The sequence below is a fragment of the Indicator indicator genome, chromosome 1, assembly GCF_027791375.1.
Source record: "Indicator indicator isolate 239-I01 chromosome 1, UM_Iind_1.1, whole genome shotgun sequence".
NCBI lineage: Eukaryota > Metazoa > Chordata > Aves > Piciformes > Indicatoridae > Indicator > Indicator indicator.
The window spans coordinates 19,454,352-19,475,705 of NC_072010.1; the positions used below are offsets into that span (position 1 = coordinate 19,454,352).

The 21,354-nt window shown below is 39.6% G+C and overlaps 1 protein-coding gene across 1 annotated transcript in view; it reads right to left on the minus strand.

The window, feature by feature from the left end:
• CRYL1 (crystallin lambda 1) overlaps positions 1-21,354 on the minus strand; it is a 57,633-nt gene that overhangs the window by 25,841 nt on the left and 10,438 nt on the right. Inside the window, exons 3-4 of the mRNA XM_054384996.1 lie at positions 17,869-17,995; positions 4,856-5,017 (exon numbers count right to left, since the gene is read on the minus strand). Coding sequence (XP_054240971.1) covers positions 4,856-5,017; positions 17,869-17,995 — 289 coding nt within the window. The remainder of the gene's footprint in view (positions 1-4,855; positions 5,018-17,868; positions 17,996-21,354) is intronic.

Genomic DNA, 21,354 nt, shown 5'->3' on the forward strand with positions numbered 1-21,354 from the left:
GGTGCCAGGCAATTTAGCAAGACCCAAACCACTGTAAGCACCAACACGTTCTCTAAAGGCTTTTCTAACCCTTAAGCATACAAAATCATGGAATCATTTCATCTGCAAAAGAGCTTTAAGATCATAGAGTCTAAACATTATTTAACTCTACCAAGCCTGGTGATAAACCATGTCCTTTAGCACCACATCTATGCGTCCTTTAAACACCTCCAGGGATGGTGATTCAACCACCACTCTGGGGGGCATGCTCCAGTGTTTGATAACCCTTTCAGTGAAAATGTTTCTTCTAATATCCAATCTAAACCTCTCCTGGTGCAACTTGAGGCCATTTCCTCTTGTTCTACTACTTGTTACTAAGGAGAAGAGACCAACACCTACCTCACTACAACCTCCTTTCAGGTATCTGTCAATAGCAGTAAGGTCTTCCCTCAGCCTCCTTTTCTTCAGACTAAACAACCCCAGTTCCCTCAGCTGCTCCTCATAAGAACTGTTCTCCAGAACCTTCACCAGTTTTGTTGCCCTTCTCTGGACACACTCCAGGACCTCAAAGTCTTTCTTGTAGCGAGGGCCTCAAAACTGAACAACAGAATTCAAGGTGTGGCCTCATCAGTGCTGACTACAGGGGGACTGTACTCAACCTGTCACACTGTTCCCAGTACAGGCCAGGACGCTGCTTGCCTTCTTGGCCACCTGGGCACACTGCTGGCTCATATTCAGCCAGATGTTGATCAACATCCCCAGGTCTTTCTTTGCTGGGCAGCTTTCCAGTCGCTCTGCCCCAGGCTGTAGCACTGCATGGGGTTGTTTGACATGAGTGCAGCACCTGGCATTTGGCTTTGTTGAACCTCATACCAGTGGCCTTGGTTCATCGATCCAGCATGTCCAGGTCCCTCCAGAGAGCCTTCCTACATCAAGCAGATCAGCGCTCCCACCTAGTTTAGTGTCATCTGCAAACTTACCAAGGGTGCATTCAATCCCTTTGTCCAGCTCGTTGCTAAAGATCTTAAAAAGAAACACCCCCAGTCCTAAGTCCTGGGGCACACACTTGTGAACAGTTGCCAAATGGATTTAACTCAATTCACCACCACTCCTTGGGCCTGGCCATCCAGCCATTTTTTCTCTCAGAGAAGTGATATCACAGGTTCCAACCAGGAAGAGGACAAGTTAATTCTTGAGAGAGACCAAGGCTATCATAAATTTCTTCCAAGATTAGTGTTGACAGTCGTCTTACTGAAATATTCTATTTCACAAACTTGGCATAGGAAGTATAAGGGTGTGTTCATGAACACACTGAGGAGGCTTAGGAAGACAATTCTTTAGGAATGAGACAACAGATGTTGGTAAAAACTAAAAGAGGTAGAATATGGATGAAATTGGGCATTAGGAGAAGGTTTCTGAAAACTGTAAGCCTTTCTTCAAGGGTGAGGAGTTTACCTTATTCAGCCTAACAAAATAAAAGCTAAGAAAGGACACGACAAAGTAAACAGAAAGAATTAAGCTACACAAGAGCTGCCAATGAACATCAAATTAATTTTAATGGACCCTTACTAAGATTGGAACAAAAACTAGAAGACACAACTTCCAACTGTAGTAGTGAAGTTAAAAAAAAATTCCAACTGACAAAACATTTTTAAGGTGATGTGATTATATGGTTTCCTGTGCAGCAAGAGACTTCGCTCACTGACAGAGTTTCCTCAAGCTCCATATTTCTAGCTATGTGATATAGCATGCATGTAACAATTAACTGCTCTGCAGAAGACCTCTACTGATAACACTGCCTGAAACTGATTGCAGAGAACAGTTGTACCTATAGTATTGCCTACATTTTTATCAAACAGCTGTGCTATGGAGTTTCATTTACTTTTTCTAATTATTAAATCATAGAATCATTAAGCTTGAAAAATACCTCTAAGATCATCAAGTCCAACAATCTGAGCCTATTGCTATGTTAAACAAAGGGCTGAGCTCCTCTTGTCCTTTGTGGGTTTCATTTCTCCTTCACATAGAGTCATAGTCAGAGTTGGATGGGACCTCAAAAATCACCTAGTTCCAACCCCCCTGCCATGGGCAGGGACACCTCACACTACATCAGGCTGGCCAGAGCCTCATCCAGCCTGGCCTTAAACACCTTCAGGGATGGGGCCTCAACCACATCCCTGGACAACCCATTCCAAGGTCTTACCACTCTGATGGTAAAGAACTTCTTCCTCATGTCCAGTCTGAATCTCCCCACTTCCAGCTTTGTTCCATTCCCCCTAGTCCTATCACTACCTGATAGCCTAAAAAGTCCCTCCCCAGCTTTCTTGTAGGCTCCCTTCAGATACTGGAAGGCCACAAGAAGGTCACCTCGGAGCCTTCTCTTCTCCAGACTGAACAGCCCCAACTCTTTCAGTCTGTCCTCATAGGAGAGGTGCTCCAGCCCTCTGATCATCCTGGTGACCCTTCTCTGGACATGTTCCAGCATGTCCATATCCCTCTTGGAATAGGGGCTCCAGAACTGGACACAATACTCCAGGTGAGGTCTCACCATGGTGGAGTAGAGAGGGAGAATCACCTCCCTTGACCTGCTGGACACTCTTCTCTTGATGCAGCCCAGGATCTGGTTGGCTTTCTGGGCTGCAAACGTACATTGACAGCTCATGTTGAGCTTCTTGTCCACTAGCACCCTCAAGTCCATCTCCTCAGGCCTGCTTTCTAGCCAGTCACTGCCCAGCCTGTATTTTTGCTTGGTATTGCCTCGACTCAATGCAGGACCTTGCACTTGGTCTTGTTGAACCTCATGAGGTTGGCTTGTGCCCACCTCTCCAGCCTGTCAGGTCCCTCTGGATGGCATCCCTTCCCTCCAGCATGTCAGCCACACCACACAGCTTGGTGTCGTCGGCAAACTTGCTGAGGGTGCACTCAACATGCTCACCTGTGCTTCACAGCTTTCAAATTTGATATACTAGAAAAATTAAAAGCTACTCTTCTTTTTCTTCCACAGTGCTTGATTCCTGCAGCCAGCACTCCCATGTCTTGTTATCGTATTCAAGACGTCAGTAAGGACATGGTTAAAACACCACCACCAAAAGCCGTAAAGCAAGCTGTTTCCTGATAGATGCAGCAAGGCCTCTAGAAGAGTAGATTGACTCACAGCATCTCCAGTACACTCCCCTTGGAGTGAAGCTGAGATTGCTAACAAAATAGTCCCAGCCGGACTGTAAAGCAATTTCAGAACAATTAGACATTTTAAAACACTCCAGACTATTTGCTTTGGAAAATACCAATATCCTTACAACAGCAACCTACAAAATGTTTACACAGTGACTAGCTACCTTTTCAGACCTGATAAAGCCTGGTTCAGAAGTGGGTCCTATAATGACTGCAGCTCAGACTAAACAAGTCAACTGCTACAGACCAGCTTGGGAAAACAGTAAGAAAGAGTAATGTCAACTCAAAGACTGACAGAGAATAGGTAGAAGCCTGGGAATTGGTAAAATTAAAAAAAAAAAAAAAAAAAAAAGGCATAGCTATAGTTACATAATACAGAAGACTAGAAGAGGCATTATCACTTCTCTTGCACTACAGGAAGTTACAACAGTAGAAATATGAGATAAGGAACTTCTGAATTTTTGACTAGAGAAAGGCTAAACAGATACATACTCTCAAACTTGAGGTTTGGTTTTGGGTTTTTTTGTGGTTTGTTTTGGATTTTTTTTTATTAAAAGGGGTTGAAAACTATAAAGAAAGAAACAAGTCATTTTGTCCCTTTTGCTTCCTTGTCACTCCAAGGCACAAATGTTGGCAGTGGAGTGGTGTCAGAAAGGGACTGACCAAAAGCTTTGACACAGCAGCATGAAAGCTACAGGTACCCATAGGGACATTTAAGCAACAATGTATTTTTGTGTTCACACTGCCACTGCTGAGCATGGCAAGGGAACTGACATTTACTTTACACCCCGAGGGATGTCCTGGAGAGACAACATGCAGCTACCTAACAGCAGACAGCAGAGCAGTACCCGTCAACAAATACTGCAAGCCTTCATAACAACAGTACCTGTTAATTGATCTGTCAAGCACCAGACTAATGTTAGGCTCACAAATTCATCAGCTGTTGAGTAGTGGAAAACAGAAATGGTAAGAATCCCAGTGACCAAGACAAAAATGCTCTTCCATGCTGAGGACAGATGTGATAAACTGCTCTCTAACACCCTCACATAAACCTCCATGGAGGTTCACAAGTGTCCTTCAGCATTTTGAAGTTCTGTTGCCACCTTTAGTCACACCATTTCTGGGTCACTGTCCTGTTCAGCTGGTCACAAAACCTGCAGCTTCTAATCCAAGTACAATTTGTTCTATTTCATCCATCTGCTTTTACTCTTCAGGTACACTGCTTCTGCATCACAAGTCTGATGAAACCAGAGTCAAAAGCTTTCATTTCTCGCTGATGTTACTTGACAAGCACATGTAGCTCAGTGTTTGGATGCTTACCGTTACTCAACAGTAGCTGAAAAAGGATACTAGAAAAGACTAATGATGCCACCAGAAGAAAGTAGGGAATTTTATAGTTTTCCCTTCAAAACACAGAATTCTTCCATTTTGAGAGCCAGTAGTTTGAGTAACACAAAATAGTGTGAGCACAAGGGCTTACACAGAATGTTATCTTGAGCTAAAAGTATGAAACATGCATGAATCCTCTCAATTCAGTAAACACTGCTGCTCACAGAATGGCCAAACTAAACCTTTTCTGGTAAGTCAGGCCCCTGCACTCTAATCTTTCTGTATTTCTTAGTCTGCAGAGAAAAGTTTGGGATGTGTTTTAGTTAAACACCTGTATTACCACCACCAGAAAAACAAAACATGCCATCATACTTACAGGATGTGAGACAATACACTGCTTAACATGTTTAAGGCCAGTGAACAATTTGCTGGGTAAGAGACAAGAGGTCGAGCTGCTCAAGATAACATTGTCGCCAACAATAAGATCTAACTGACCGAAAATCTTCTTTTTCAGTTCCAGGTTCTCTGGAGTGCATTCCTGGAATAAAAACAAAAATCAGTATTAGAAGTCTTCTTGTTCAACATGTATTTCAGTCTTCACTGATCCCACCTCGACACCTAGGAACTCAACACAAATCAACTAATCCAGTCAGCTTACATACACCAGTGAGCCGTCACAAAAATACCTTCCCATATACAAAGAAATGGAAAGCCCAAGAGTTTCTCCATAGCAGAAGATGGACCACCACACACAACAAGAGATTTTAACACATAACAAATAGTTCCGCTCTGTCTAAAATACAAACTTTTACTCATGCACAGAGACAGCACAGTATAGAAGAGTAAGACATGGTCTCCATTTTTTTTTTTAAGAGAATCTTGTATGACAGAAGTCAGTATTCTTTCTCAGACAAGGTGGAAACAAATAAGTGTATCTCAAAAGAAGACAGACTTGCTACCTTCAGAACTATGTCAGAGAACTCCAAGATGCAGTTCTGGAACCAGCACTGAAACAGCTCTCAGTGATCCTCAAGCTTAAAAAGTTTAAATATCTCTGCTCATTCTAATTCTGAGAAAGATTTCTGAAGTAGAATGTATGCTCTCAGAACTTCTTCCAAAGCCACTGAGCATGTTAAGCACTGAAGTATTGTGTGAAATTTCACATGTATGAGCCAAGAGGCACCATCTATGGTCACTAGAACCTCAGAGTTATCCTCAGGAGCTGCCTGAAGGAGAGCATATCAAAGTCCACCGATCTGTAAGCCATGAGGACATTGGAGAATTTACTACAGTGGATCCCACAAACAGGAAATCATTCAGTCTACTACAAGAAGAAACAGAGAAAAGCCACTTTATTCTAGTTTTTTTGAAGGGTTTTAAAAAATCCAAACAGGATTCCAAACGTGCAAAACCTCAGCTTTCTCCTTAAAACACACAAAAAATGCCTGCTATATCCCAACTCCAGCCACCTTCCTTTGTCAGTACTTCATTCTGTCCTTCCTGTTACACTGTACTGCATGGAAACGTAGGGGAAAACACTATATATTTAATATAATAAAAAATTTACATTTAATACCAGCAGCTTTGGACAGGCTCTGTGGCAAGGCCAGAGTTCTTAACCCAGCAAACGGGTCAAAAGCAAACTGAAGACTTAAAAAATAAGCACATTGCATGGAACAGTACTAAAAGTTCCACGATGCAGAAGAGATAAATGGGGTCATTTAAGAACTCCAGGTAGAGCACAAAGTAATAGAGGCCTTATCAAAACAAAATGATACTCTGCTTATAATTCTAAGATCCTTGCTTGCTGGTTAAGTTTAAATAGTTTCTTTTAGTAAAGCCAAAGATGAAGAGAACTTTGCAGATACTGTTCAAGCTAATAAAAGAGTTGCTCTGAATAGGTTTATTGTGAACTTGAAACCCTAAGCCTTCTCTCACATTAGATGATAATCAAAAAGGCAAACTCAAATCTGCTGGAAACTCGAACCCACCACAGTTACGTAAGTTTTCTGAATGGGCCATTTGCTTGAAGTTTCTTGTATAGTGTCACAATTGTACTCAGGTTGTTGGACCACTGCAATAAAGTTTCTGTCCTCATCAAGCATGCAATTATTTTCTCAGAGACACAAATTCCCTGAAGAGCAAGGGGAAAATTAAGCTCTAAACAGTTCATTAAACAGGAACCTTGCTTGCTGTCAGTTATGGAGCCTGGAAAGGTCTGAAGCTATTCTGTTTACCCTGAGAAAGAGAAGATCAAATAGTGAGCAGATAAGATACGGTTTTAAAGCTACCACAGTCTCTCTCAAATAATCAGTGCAAAAAGGTTAGCATACACCTCTATGCATTTTAAGTGACACTGTATATTTGTGCCCTTTTCGTAGAGAAGATCATGCTTCTCATTTGCAGTGAACAGTACACCTTTATTCCATGGCCTGAGCACCTGAACAAGGTTGCTACTAAATCTGACTTCCAATTTAAACCTTATGAGACATCGTTTTTATCAGTCTGATCAGAACATGACAGCTGTTAATTTTTAAAGCCCACCTTCTGGAAGAGTTGTATTGAATTAAAGGCATAAAGGTAATAAGTATTACACTATTCAAATACATGTTCAGATAATACATAGCAGCTACTTGACCAGCCTATGAACTCTTGCAGAGCTACACAAAGACAAACACGTACTAGACTCTCTCCCTAGCACATAACAGGCAACGTGATTGAGGTCTAGTTGCCCCAAGTCAAAAAGCTGCACTCATATGACACTACCCCTTGAATGCCAGTACATGGAAAGCTAGGGAGTTTTACCTGTTTAAATCCTGTGTTTTTGTGGCTTTGTACAGGCTTTTGACACCATGCTATCCACCATCTGTGTGTTACCATACACACCCACTCATCTAAGTGTACAACTTCATTTACCTATATTTAAATGCTGGCATCTGCCCAGGTTCTTCCTAGCCATTCTCAGATATGCTAAGGCAGCAACTTGCCTGTACCACCTTCTAGGAAAACACTTTCCAAAACACTATCTTGCAAAATACTTTCTCCTTACGCTAGTAAGAGGAATCGCTGCCAAGCCTGTGGATTTATTAGCACTGGGGGTGAAAGAAAAAGCATGACCTGAAGTAAAGCACTGCAACACAGTGGCATGGTCTGAAAACAAGTGGCATTGTCCTATACAGCACGGCTATATAAGATGAAAGCCAAAGATTTAAGCTAGCATGGAGAAGTCCAAGATCAGCAACCATTCAGCAACAAGCAAACCATTTTCTGCAAGAGCATCTGGAGATGCTGTCACAGGGAGCAGCACTGAGCCCTCTCAACAGCAAGTATGGAGTCTGATGGCAGTTACCATGCATAAGGCATCAATGAGAAAAGGGTTTGAAAGCCATGGCTGCACAATGATGAGTTCCCATCTCCTGACTAGATACCGGCTTCTGCATAACATTCAAAACATAATCAAGAACACATTTCTTCCCTGGAAATCTCAATATGAAGGTGCAGCATAACAAATTCCCATGAGTGAAAACAGACCAATCGTGAACTCTCCTCAACTTTTATTTATTCCAGGACTGTATTCCATGCCATGGGATTCTTCTAAGCAGATTTTGGCCTGAACAGGCCAAAGCTGTTCTCCTGAAGTCCAAGGCTGTAATCCTACTTTTTGTCTTGTTGTTTCTCTCAGGATCCTCAGCTCTACCATCTCATGGTCACAGGATCACAGGATTCTAGGGATTGGAAGTGACCTCTAGAGAATGAGTCCAACTCCCTTGCCAGAGCAGGGCCATATAATCTAGTGCATTTAGGTCATTTTAACCAAGGCTTCATCTCAACCTTCATATCTCCAACCAGTTCTTCCTTGTTTTTGAGTATGAGGTCCTGCACAGCATGCCTCCTCCTCAGCTCCTCAATCACCTGTGTCAGGAAGTTACCATGAATGCATTCCAGAATCCTCCTGAATCGTTTGTGCTATCCTGAGCTCTCCCTCCAGCAGATATGATGTGGCTGAATCCCCACCATGAAGACAAGGGCCTGCAAATATGAAGTTTCTTACAGGTGTCTAAAGAAGGCCTTTTCTTCCTGATCAGCTCGTCTGCAGCAGATGTCTACCATGTCTTCTACATTGGTGGTCCTGTTAATCCCGACCCGTATGCTCTCAACTGGCTCCTCATTCAAACCAAGGCAAAGTTCTGTGCATGCTAGCTCACAGCATGTAATAAATAGCCTAAGTAGCAGTTCCTCTCCCACCTTCATCTTGCACCACCTAACCTCTAAAAACTGTACTTTACTGCTATGCTACAGCTGCAAAAGTGCCCTGTAACATCGCCCCAACCACAACTGAGGTAGAAAATTATTTTCAAGAGTTCTATGACTTCCCTCTTCCCAATAAATTCAATAGGGCTTCAAGTTGCAGGTAAACTGTTTAGAAGCCATAACCACTTTGATGGTTTCAAGGAATTCTTCATCTTCTGCAGTTAAGTGAGGATCCCCAAACATGCCACAAACCCTAGCTCTGATCCTCTATTTCTACACATACAGCTTACAGCATTTTAAGTGGTCTCAGCCTTTCAGTGCTGCAATTTAGCTGACAATTTTGAGGTACTTCTGTAGAACACTTCTCTGAGTCAAGTGACAGCAACTCTCTCATCAAGACACAGCAGCAGCTTTCAAAGCACGAAACTATCCCACAAGCTGCATGCACCCAAACTGTCAGCACTTCTGCAACAGGAGTTCAGGTTTTTGTGGGAATATGAAGATCTTCACAGGATTAAGAGACAAAGACGTCTGAATCTCAGAAAGCAGCTTTTCTGAAAGCTTTTTCGCCTAATCCATGCATACAAATTCTTTCGTTATCTTCTACAGTAATTATCCATTAGAAAAAGAACTTCCCAGAAAAGATTTTCAGGCATAATTGTTTTATTCACTACCACGCCTCTTTAAAATGCTGTATTTCTAAACTAAAGCCTGATTAACATAAACCTAAATAAAGAAGGAACCTACAGATTTCAAATGCATTCAGGTTATCCATATAAAGACACATATTAAAAATAATTGAGAAGACTTGAAAAACTAATTAAATTTTAACAGATTTCAAAGCATTAATTTTACCACATCTTAACAACAACAATAATCATCATAATAATGAAAAGGTTACTGTAAAACCCTATTGACTTCACAAAGAAAATGTATATATGCCAAATTAATCTCTGAGGTTACTAAACTGGAAGTTCAGCTAGTGAAACAAGCAGAGAACCAAATGCTGGTTGTTTTGGGGTTTTGTTTCTTTCTTTGTTTTGTTTTTCTAATATCAGAACAGATTATTACATCGGAATATCAATTTTGCTTCAAATATTGTTAGCCATTATGATTTAGCTCAGCTATCTAAACGTTTTCATGCGTTAAATAGGTTTGGTAATCTCACAAAGTTCAAAATTATTATTATTGCAATTTCAAATGCAAGTACTTGACTGCAAGTACTTTGAACTTTCCTATCTTTCTCTTCTCCAAAATGGTGATGCAGTTTTAGATGATCATTCTGGGACTGTATGTGGATATCCCAGTATACTAATTAAGACAAGGTGCTACATAAAAATGCATCACTTCAAAAAAATATGCTGGAGAGAAAACTTACCTAATTTAGTCTCATTTTAGAAAGTGTTATTACCTCCATCTGAGGGTAAGTGTGGAGTCAGCAGCTGGGTGGGATACACTCACACTTACTCACCACTGTACATGTTTGAGATGCAGCACAGAAACATGAGATGTCCACAGGCTACTGCACACCTTTCAGTGTGGTGTCAGAATTGTGATCAGTTATAATGAGGAAGATCAAAAGAAAAAAAACAAAGCAAAACAAAACCCAAACCCAAACCCACCACCAAAAAAAACCCTTCACAACTAAAAAGCCACCAAAAAAATTCCAATAAAAACAACCAACAACATACTTGACATGATATCATAATTGACATAATTATGCAGCTCTAATAGCAGATAGGGTCACAGGGAATGCAAAGATGTGCAACTTCACTGTGCACCACAGCAAGAAGATGAGGTTAAGTGGGACTGACTCTGAAACACTTGGTGGTCATGCAGGAACCTGAACACACAAGGGAACACAAGATCATCAGATTGGGCCTTTTCCTCCTTCAGATATTTGTTCCACATACCTGGGTAAACAACTTCCTCCAAGATGGTTTCAAGCACATCATTAACAAAAACATGTTAGGTGACAAAAGACTCCTTAGATGTAAACCAGTTCTAGTTAACCCAAAACAAACCACATAACCTTGGCAATCAAGACTATTTTGAACTGAAAAAGAACTGGTATTTTGTAAGCTGAGGGTAAGAAAACAGGATAAGAACTGCAGCTCCTTTAACTCAAAAGCATATCAGCAATTTGTTAATAATGATCAAGCCACAGTATCACTACTTGACACAAGTTTAATAAAATAAAATAAATAAAAGCATGGGGGCTTCATATCCTGGGGCTTCAGTTACAGACTTCCCATGGGGTAAGGATGCACTGAAGTAAAATGCTTAACATAGAAGGAGAAGGAATTGTGTTAAATAAGGATTTTAAGAACAGGTTAACCTGTTTTTAACAGACAGCTGTCTAGGTATGACTGATCCTACCTTGGGGCAGGAGTTGGACTAAGTAACCTCTTAAGTCCCCTCCAGCCTGATTTTGGATAATTCTGTATTTAATAGGGCAGCAAAGGTAAAGGTGAACCTTGTGATAAAAGGTGGAATGTTTTCATACACTGTTCTGATGAGAAGAGGACTAAAAGAGGTGCGGGGAGAAACCCCCAGATGAACTTAACTCCGATTCATAGAATTTGAACTTGTTTAAATTTCCATTTAATCTATGATTACAAAAGAGTTTTACAGCAAGTCTGCAAGTGCCTGGCTTTTAGAACAGTGCTAAGTTCATATTCAGAAAACCTTTACTAAAATTCACAACCACAGCTATAGGACAATAGATGAGCGAGCCTATTAAGGAGCCATGGTAAAAGCAACAGTTAAAACACCAGTACATTCAGGCAAATCTAATTTTTTTTAAAAATCAATTTAGGGCTATAACTCACTTCAAATCTGAAGTGATAGCCTCTTGTTGTCTTGAATTTATGAGCGCATACTGGTGTGAAATTTGATGCTTCTTAAATCCCTACCTCTTGAGTGACATGAAAGACTGTCTACCACATGATACTGTACAAGTAAATAACACTTTGTAAAGTGAAATCCAGCATTTAGATGGAAACATTTTGTACTTTCCTACAGTTCAGAAACATACCCCAGAGCCATGAAGTATCAAGTTACTACCATTTTATACTGTTCAGAATAACTGAGTTACAACTATCTGTCTGACCTTTAGTACAAAATACAAAACAGGATTTGAGGAAATACTAATTTTCAGAACAACATTTTCTAAAAAAACGCTAAACTAATCAAACTTGCAGAATTGGGAGATTGTGTGAAGACTTTTGTGTTGCTCAAAACAACAAATGAAGGTAAGTTTTGATTCATCTAATGTCAATATCATATCATTAAGAAATCCACCTTTTTCCATGATATTCATCTGCCCTACAAAACTTACAAAAGACAGACAGACAAACTGATCAAACTGCTACAGGAGAGGTGAAGATCCTTTTTGTTCTCTTAGGGAATGGCAATAAGTCCTCAAATAAGTTGACTGACATCCTCCTCCTGACATCTGTTCTTAAAGAATTAGATTTTCTCTGTTTTTTTTCTACTGTGATCCCATCCACCATGAAAACAGTACAAGCGATCTAGGAAAGGCAATGGGGATAAAAAAAAAAAGAAGAAGTACAGCCCTAAAAAAGATACCAGGGAGCACTGAAAGAGAACCCAAAGAGCAAGATTGGGTAGGATGACAATTACGGTAAAGACTACCTCCTATAATGCACAGTATAGATACATTAGGAAGTTTGGAAGGACAAAAGTCCTGCTGCACCATAGCAGTGACACTGGAAAGCTGTTTATCCACAAGTCATCTTTCAGTCCAACTCAAAAACTGACTTGATAACGTATTTCATAGCAAGTCTCTGAGATCAGACTGTTTCAAACCCCAAAATCAGAAAAACAGTTTTCTCGAAATCTCTACAAAATTGGCAAGTCAGATCACATGCTTCAAACTAGCTCCCTCAGAAGCCAAAATGTGCCTCAGGCCAGTGTTTAAAACAAAACCTGGCCTAAGGCTGTATTCACCCAGCTCAGAGCACACAGAACCATGTTTTTCCATCCAGTGCTCAGAGCTGACCAGTGACCAGTCCAGAAGAAGCTACATTACTGTAAGGCTCGCACACTCTGTGTTCCAGGAGCTTTGTATTTACAGAGCTATGTCATTTAACACAGATTACAAACTGGGATGATCTTCAATTTAAGAGCTCAAGGCATCTGAAGACTGAATCAGATATTCCCTCATCCCCAACAGGGGTTCTTCAAAGCTGTTAGGAAAGTAAAGCAAAAGCTAGTGGTAGGAACTGGTACCAGACAATGAAAGACAAATTTTTATTACAGGAGACATCTGCTGTCAAAGCTTCCAAGTCAGTGCTGGGTTCCCACTCTGAGGCACCACCAGGGTTTTGAAAAGCTGTTAACACTTTTTTTCTAAATATGTCTAACTGGGAGTGATAAAAGAGCCTGCAAGATTTAAAAGAAATCAGGCTGAAGATCTACTAGTGTTATCACCAGCTCAAAGGAGCTTGCAGGTGTCAATGGGGGCTGCGGGGGGCAAGCAATACACTCTCTTTCTAAAGGGGGGGGCAGGGGAGGGAAGAGGGAGTGTCAGGAAAAGAGATACTGTTCTAAAGCTCTTAGGCAGAATTCCTTTAAAAGGAAAAAGGATAAATACCTCAAGAGCACAAGACATAAGTTACAAGTTTGGTTTCATCTCCTTGCCAGTCTGCTTTGTCCCATGCCACATGAGATGATCTCCCAGCCACCATCCATGCCCAGCTTCAACCAGCCTCACCAGGTCTTGCAACTCACAAGTGTACACAGCAGCTCAACTGTCAAGAGTAAGATCTTACCAAGATCTTATCCTCCTCTGAGAGCTAGCAAACTTTATTATTTTGTTATTAAATTTCTTTCCAAAGTAAAGTATTTAGAAAGATACAATTTCATTGTACGAGCATTGTGACACAAAATCATGCAAGTGCTGCACTGATTTTTATCCCCTTTATATTACTTATGAACTAGATACACATACATTCAAATCTGGTTTTAATAGTGAAAGAAATACTAGTATGTTCAGGATCAAATAATCACATAATGACAAAAGATAAAAGTCATTATATATTTATGCAGGAAAGTTAAGAGCACAATATTAAGAAACACTTACCTCCCAGTGATATTCCCATGCCAAGGCCATTACAGTACATTAATCTATACATCCAGCAATCTGAATCCATGGACTAACAGAAGTTATTTCAGAATTAAAGCTTTTAGTAATGCAAGACTCTTGCAGTGCACTTCCACCTAAATACTTTAGGTTATGTACTGACTTTAAGTAGCATAGAAAGCTCTAAGATGTGAAACTGCACCACTTCCACCATCTTCTCAGTGAATATTGTTTAAGAGGGAAAAAAAAACAACAACTGACTTCTTTCTGAGGTTGATGCAAAGCACACCAATCAGGGCAAGTTACTTCATAAAAATGCTCAGGAAAGGAAATAGATAAAATAATGTGGGTCAAGGTATACATTGTTTTTACTTAGTCCTAATTCTTTCTTGCATCTTTTTCACTTTTATATATTCACAAATGCCATTGAAGAAGTTCCACTTTTGTACTATTTCTTTCCATTCATTTTAAGTTATGTCCCATGAAAACATTACAGAAGGCAACAGTTTGTATAATTAATTCAAGGAGCGCAAACATCAAGGAAATTTTTAAAGATAGAAATAGATTTACTCTGCAAAGACCAAATTTGAAAAGAAGTTAATATTTAACCAACTGAAAGCCAGGAGAAAAAAATGCAGTCCTCATGGAAGTCTTCTGACAAGTTAATCAGTAAGTTATACCACCAAGCAAGAGAGTCCTCTATATTCAACTAACATTAATGCAACTGATGTTTTAAAGTAATTAAAAATCAGTACACTTGCATTCATAAGTTACTATTCATTGATTTTGTCCTTCCAGGTTCAAAGCTGTACTACATAATATTTCTGCAGGTTAATGTGGTTCAGCCAGAAAGTAGTCCATTCATTGGTGAAATAAAGCTGTGAGCCTGGAATTAAGATTTGTAAAAATCTATTCCACTCGCCTTCCAAAAGCAAATTAAAGACTATGTCAAACAATTTTCCCAGTTGAATATTCTGTATTTATTAACACTTTGCATCAAACTGAAAGCTGATGCTACAGTTTGAAACTTAGGAGGTGATATGAATATCACCGACAGTGTTCCACACATAGAATTTGTTTTCTATGGGCATACTGCAGCTATTTTATTTTTATTAGCTATTTTTGTTTATTTATGTGCTAGATAACTACATGCTAAGAGACGTGGAAAGGGCTACAGGAACAGAAAATAGTTCCATAAAGCCAGAGTTACCCCAGATAGACTGTCACTATTCAGAGACTATCAATGTGACACTGCTGTCTCAAACCACCTGAAGGAAACACACAGATTCTTCTCAGAGATTCATGCTGTTAGGATGAGAGGCAAGAGACCAAAGTTGCAAGAACAGAAATTCCAATTAGGCATTAGAGGTTGCACAATTAGAGTCATCATCACTGTGAAAAGTTACCCAAAGAGACCAGAAATACTCAAAACTCTACTGCACAAATCCTGAGCAAGCTGATATAAATCCGTTCTGCAACAGATTGGACCAGATGACTTCTTCAGGTCCCTTCCAACTCAAAATTACTTTGATTCTGCAACATTTATCCAATGCCTGTTTCCTAGATCAGTTGATGCGGGAGGGGGAAGGAAGGAAGATACAGCCCTTAATTTAATCAAGGTATGAAGGACCTTGTTCAAAAATCTTACTACTGAAATGCCTCTCTAAGAGGAACAATAATATACTAAAATTCAACATCTGTCAGAGCAACAAGAACCATGAACTCCATGACAGTTGTGGTCAGCTTCAAAAGAAGATAACAAAATAAAAGTGAAGATGCTAAGAAGATGCAAAGTCGGCAGTAAGAAGGAACAGATTCCTACAGGTTGCATACAGAGAAAGTAAAGACACCATATGGACGTGCCAGGTAGTACAAAATGCCTGGAAATGAAAAAATAAACAGGCAGAACTCAGAGAGCCTCCTAAAAACAAGGCAGCCTTGCAAAGTTGATGTGGTAGCCAAATGAACATGGCCATGTAGTACTGTTACTATGTCGAAATACGACAAGGGAGACACTACCACCCCAACCCCCCCACAATTTACAAAATTGTTTGTCTTTCTTCAAAATGCATGGAGAAGAACAACACATAGGACCAAGAGATGATCAGAGTACACAAGGGTTTTCTGGAAAACACACACAGAACAGTGATTTATTTATTTGCAACTGTTCAGTTTCTTCTTCTAATCCTTGCAAAAAACTGAAGCCTTAGTCTTGAGTCTGTCTCAGATTGGAAGAAGCTGAAGAAGTCATGGGATAAAGACAGAGGAACCAGAACCATATTGGTATTTTGATATGGTTGAAACACAATTGGACATATTCTGATATGGTTGAAATACCCAACTCAGTAACAATGATAGCTGCTCACTTGAAACCAAACTAAATGTACACTATTTTGAAAGCAGAAGAGTGGCAAGCATGATGCATCTTTTCAACAATGAACCTGTAAGCCTTATGTTTCTATTCAGCAAGTTCAGAGTAAAGGGTAGCAAAAAATGAGAATTACATAGATGAGGAAGATTAAAAGCAATTTTCTGAGTGAAGTCGTGACTCACAGACCTAGTAGAATTCTCCAAAGCAAGCAGAAAGCTCAGGCACTGACATCATATAGCTGGTGCTGGTCTGAATGTCCCAAAATCTTCCAACAAGAATTAATAAAAGCATTGAAGGAAGTTAACTGCTCACAGATGAGACAAAAGACCTTTCATGGATAGTAACTGATAAAGAGATAGTAAGCAGAAGGTAGGAAAAACAGACAGTTCTTACTCAGTGGAAGATGCTGACCAGTGCTCTTTCACAGATGTCTGTGCCCTTAGTTATATCCATTCATAAATGACCTGAAAGTTAGTTCATAAAATTAAGTCGGTAATCGTAATTACAGTCACAAAGATTTGCAGACAGACTTTACAGGACTGAGTGACTAGACAATGAATTTGAAGATTAAAATCACTGGAGGATACATATGTGAAAACAACAATATAAACTGACAAGATCTGCCCTCATTACTAATGAAGGAGTAAGATGTTTGGGTAACAGTATATATTTTCATGATCTGGAAAAAAAAGAAGTGAAAGAAAATATTATAAAAAAAATCAATAATAAAGTCACTCCTTGACTTCAGAGTGAGGCTTTGATCTGCCTCCCATTCTCTCTCCCTCCACCTCAAGTTTGAGAGGAAGAAAAGGTCTAGAAATCTGTTCTCATTCAGTGAAATTTGTTATTAGAGATACACTTCAACTAGGCAGACTGTGGGATTTACAGTCTGAGCCAGTATAAATTGTAAACTCTTGGGTGCAACTCATACAGGTAGAGATAACGAATGGTAACTAATGGATAATGGGTAATGGATAATTCATACTTTATCCCAGAAATGGTCCAGGATTCATCTATTGCCTGAACTATGCCCATGTCAGTGAGAAATCTAATAGTTAAGCACCCAAAGACTATCAGATTCAGTAATTCAGCTTGCTCCCCACCCCAATTTTACTTAGCAGCACAGATTCCAACCCTATATATCAAGCCTGTTTTTAATACTCTACCACTCTGAGATAACTGCTTTTGGCCATAGTGCTCTTTCAGTCAGAAGTCAGCCCTGGCCATACTCATACTCCTTTGTCTCCCACAGATACATAACATGGAAGAAACACATTTTAGGCCCAGCCCTAGAACATGTGGTGTTCCCATAGAGATAATCTCTCCCCTAAAGAATCTCCCACCCATCCTTCCCTCACATTCATCATTCTAACAGGTACAGTCTCTGTTACACATGGAGGTCTGCAATTCTCTCTTGGCTTAGCTGTCAGCCTCCTCCAAACATTATCTTGAAGAAACTTGCAAGGACTCTCAAATAGGAAATACTGCAAAAAGGCATGATCTCTCACGTTAGGATACTAGGCTAGAAAGAACTTCAATTTAAACAGGCACAGCTATCTTTATGGGTTCAGGACACTGAACTCTCCACTGCCCACCTACTGCACAGCACAACTCTTATCATTCTAAACTGTTGTCGGAGAGTTGTTAAATCTTTGCTTACCTGAATGAAAGCAGCACCCTCTGCTGCTGCCTTCAAGTCTGTACAGATGCTAATGAGAGCCAGCTGCTGCTCTGCACTCAAAGATCCTTTCAGGAATCCCGACTCCTCCAGCTCTTTCATTTGTTTGCTGGCAGAAACAACGTATACATTAAGTATTTTATCATTGTTTAGTCACCATTAATTTTTAACAAAGCTTCTTAACAAACCAGTACTACTATCCTATTTCCCATGCTACTGCATAGATCTGTGCTCAAAAATACAAAGTTTAACTTTAGTAATTTCTCTTTGCTCATCCATCTCATTTTTTTTAATTCTCTTCAAGCACAGACAGCTATAAGACCTACTCCTAGATGCAAGTCTGCTATCATCTCAAACATATTTTCACACTGGAGCAGGATCAGCAAGATTTTTTTCCTACTAAAATCTAATGGGAAGAGAGGTCTCTTTAACATACTTCATCTAGCTTTACAAAAAACAGCTCCTCTGTTATGAAGTCTCAATGTAGGAACATGGTTTAACTGTTACAGAAATAAATTATATTCTACACAGCCAGGAGTTCTTCCTTAAAAATCTGTATCACTATGCACCTTGGGGCTGCATTTCCTCCCTCTCTACCAATGACACTGTGGCAGCCACCAGTAATCCTGAACATACCTGACAGGGAGCAACTGGACCTCAGCTCCCAGTTTCTTTGCAAAGTTTTGGGAGATGTAATTTATTTTTCTCACAGCATTTCAAATTAATCGAAAGGGGATAGAGGTGTAGCTTATACTGACTCTCCTTCATACTCTTTTCAGACCATTTGTTGAGCAATATGTGATAATGCATTTGTCCTTGTCAAATCATCCTTTTATTTAGAGCTCTTTACTGTCAACAAATACTGGCTCCATAGATCAAATAAAAATATTAAGCTTCTTTCTCCAGATTTTCCTAAACAAAATGAGTGGGATTCATCTCACCTACCCTGTCAACATGTACATCTGAGATGATCTTCAGCTCTCTTTTAGAGAAGCGATAACTGTTTTAGGTGCATTTGTCTCAGCCTTTGTAGGTACCTAAGTATGCCATCCATATTGTTTTATAACAGAAGTACATATTTTCCCCCACCAAGAGAAAATAGCTCAGAATGACATTTAGACCACAGTATTCTGAAATCAAAGATGAAAGTTGGTATGGATTTATCTAAAGACAATCCAGTTCCTACTTAACTAAACAGAAGCAAGTCACTGCTCAGCACAGATTCATCAAGCCCTCAGATCTTTAGCTTGAACTAAGACTTTCAAAGAATCTAAATTTTACTTCATCATTCATATAACTGTTGTGTCCAAACAAACCACAGCAAATATAGGCTCTAGTAGATTTATCATGCCTTTATTAAGACAACATAAATATCTGATGCTTTGCAAGTTACTCTGATGTTTTTTCTTCTGCTCTTGAGTTGTTAAAAAGAGGACATTTATTTTCCAGCAAACAAAACAACTTCCTAACATATCTTTCTGATATCAACCTTATCCAAGAAGTAATCCCACTAAAAATCAAGATAAAGAGTGTTTGGTGGCCACTTACAAGGAGCCATAAATACATAGTGCGGTTCTGCTCCAGGTGTAGCACAACAGTTAAGAGAAATAAATACCTTAGTATAACCATGGACTTTCTATATTAAATTGAAGTATTTCCAATCATTGGGAGTAGTTAAGTTGTCAACAGGGGCTGTTGGAAGCTAGTAAAGGTGACAGTGCACCTTCCAAATCAGAGCACACACCCGTATTTCAGATCGGGAAGAACAATACCACCGACTACTATTCGTATGCATGCACACACAAAGTGCTAACTCCTGCAAGCATTAACTTTCTCCTCTTCAATGAACTGCTTTAGCAATTAACTCCACATAATCATTTCTGTACTGCAAATTCTAAAATTTCCTCTTGATTTTTGTCAGAAATTGTCATGGACAAAGACTTCTGGCTCTTTTAGGCAAACCATGCCTGGGTAAGCATCTAGGAATTGTAATTTGTTTACAATGAAGAAGAGCTTTGAAAAGGTTCAGTTAAGGTTCAGTTAATTCTTAGCTGGAAAATTAAGCCACGAGTCATATAACTCTTAGACACTGCTCAGGTTTGTCCTGCTGGCTTCCCAGGAATCCTTCAGACTTGGTGCTAAAATTAGTTTTTCTAATAGTTTATGCAGTTCGAAACTCATTAAAAGAGTTCTACTAATAGCTTTCTGCCTCTTTCCTCAAATACAGGTTTAGCCTTAAAAACCTAGACCTTTCCAACCCAAATCTAAGCTAGTCAGAATTTCCTTTTAGTAAGTTTTGCTTAAAAGCATTTCAAGGAAGAAAAAAAGAAAATTTAAAAAAATTTTAGTAGAACATGCTCAAACATGTCCCACCACTCTCACCCCAGAAAAGTCAGAGAAATGAGCAGGAAATGCATTGAATCTCTGGAGGAGTTCCCCATTTGGTTTCTTAACAACACAACAAACAGACAGCTGGAAAGCACAGACTTCTGCCTCTTGAGAAACAGAAAGCTTTGGCTCCATTTTCCAACCTGCCAGGGCAGCTAGACAGAAGCTCCATCCAAGAATCCTAGCACATTTTAGGTGCTAATGCTTCATCTGTAATGAAATAGGAGCCCCTAAGCTAGAGCACCCAAACTGCTGTCTCCTTTACACCATGTGATGCAAGACAACCAACCAGTAATTGATAAGGATCCAAAAGGTCTTGACCATCCATTCATCAGAAATAAGCTTCTCAGGTGCACTAAGCCAATTCCAGTATACTCTTGCTCATAGGCTGCATATTCCTTTAAAAAATGTTTGCTTTTGCTTTTTAAAGAGGCCACAGCAGAATTAATTTCTTCTTTGAAGAAGGTGATGAAGTTTTGACCATGTTTTGTGCAATACTACACTTGTCTCATCATTCCTGGTCCTTTGAAATGCCAGTACACTTGGTAACTGAGGGATTCAAAAAGGATGGAGTAGTAGACTATGAGATCTGGCTTTTATTTTTCTTCCACAAGCTCCTACAGAAGTTGGCAGCACCTGTCTTCTGTTCCAGACCTTTCCTTCACTGCTAGTGTTGACCATCATGTCACTGCTGCTTCTCTGTCACAAACCTTACACATTACACTGTGCACTGAGAACATCATTCCTTAATTAACCTGCAAAACTACTAACTCCACGTTTTAGAACTTAAGGTTGGACTACTTTTTCCCTCCTAAACAAAAAAAATCTTCCTGTTTAACAACAGTCTTCAAGTTAGTAATTTATTTAAATTAGTATGGTTACTTAAACTATGGAATAGAGAATATGTGTATTACTTAAATTTTGGCCTTTCTTCCTAGGAAATTTTGTCAATATATTTCTTGACATTTTTGTTGTTTTGTTCCACAAACTAATTTTAAGTCTTCCAAATGCTAGATCCTCTTTATGATCCCCTGGGGCATTAGAATGCCACAGAAGCGCGGGCGAAGGAAGGAAGGAAGG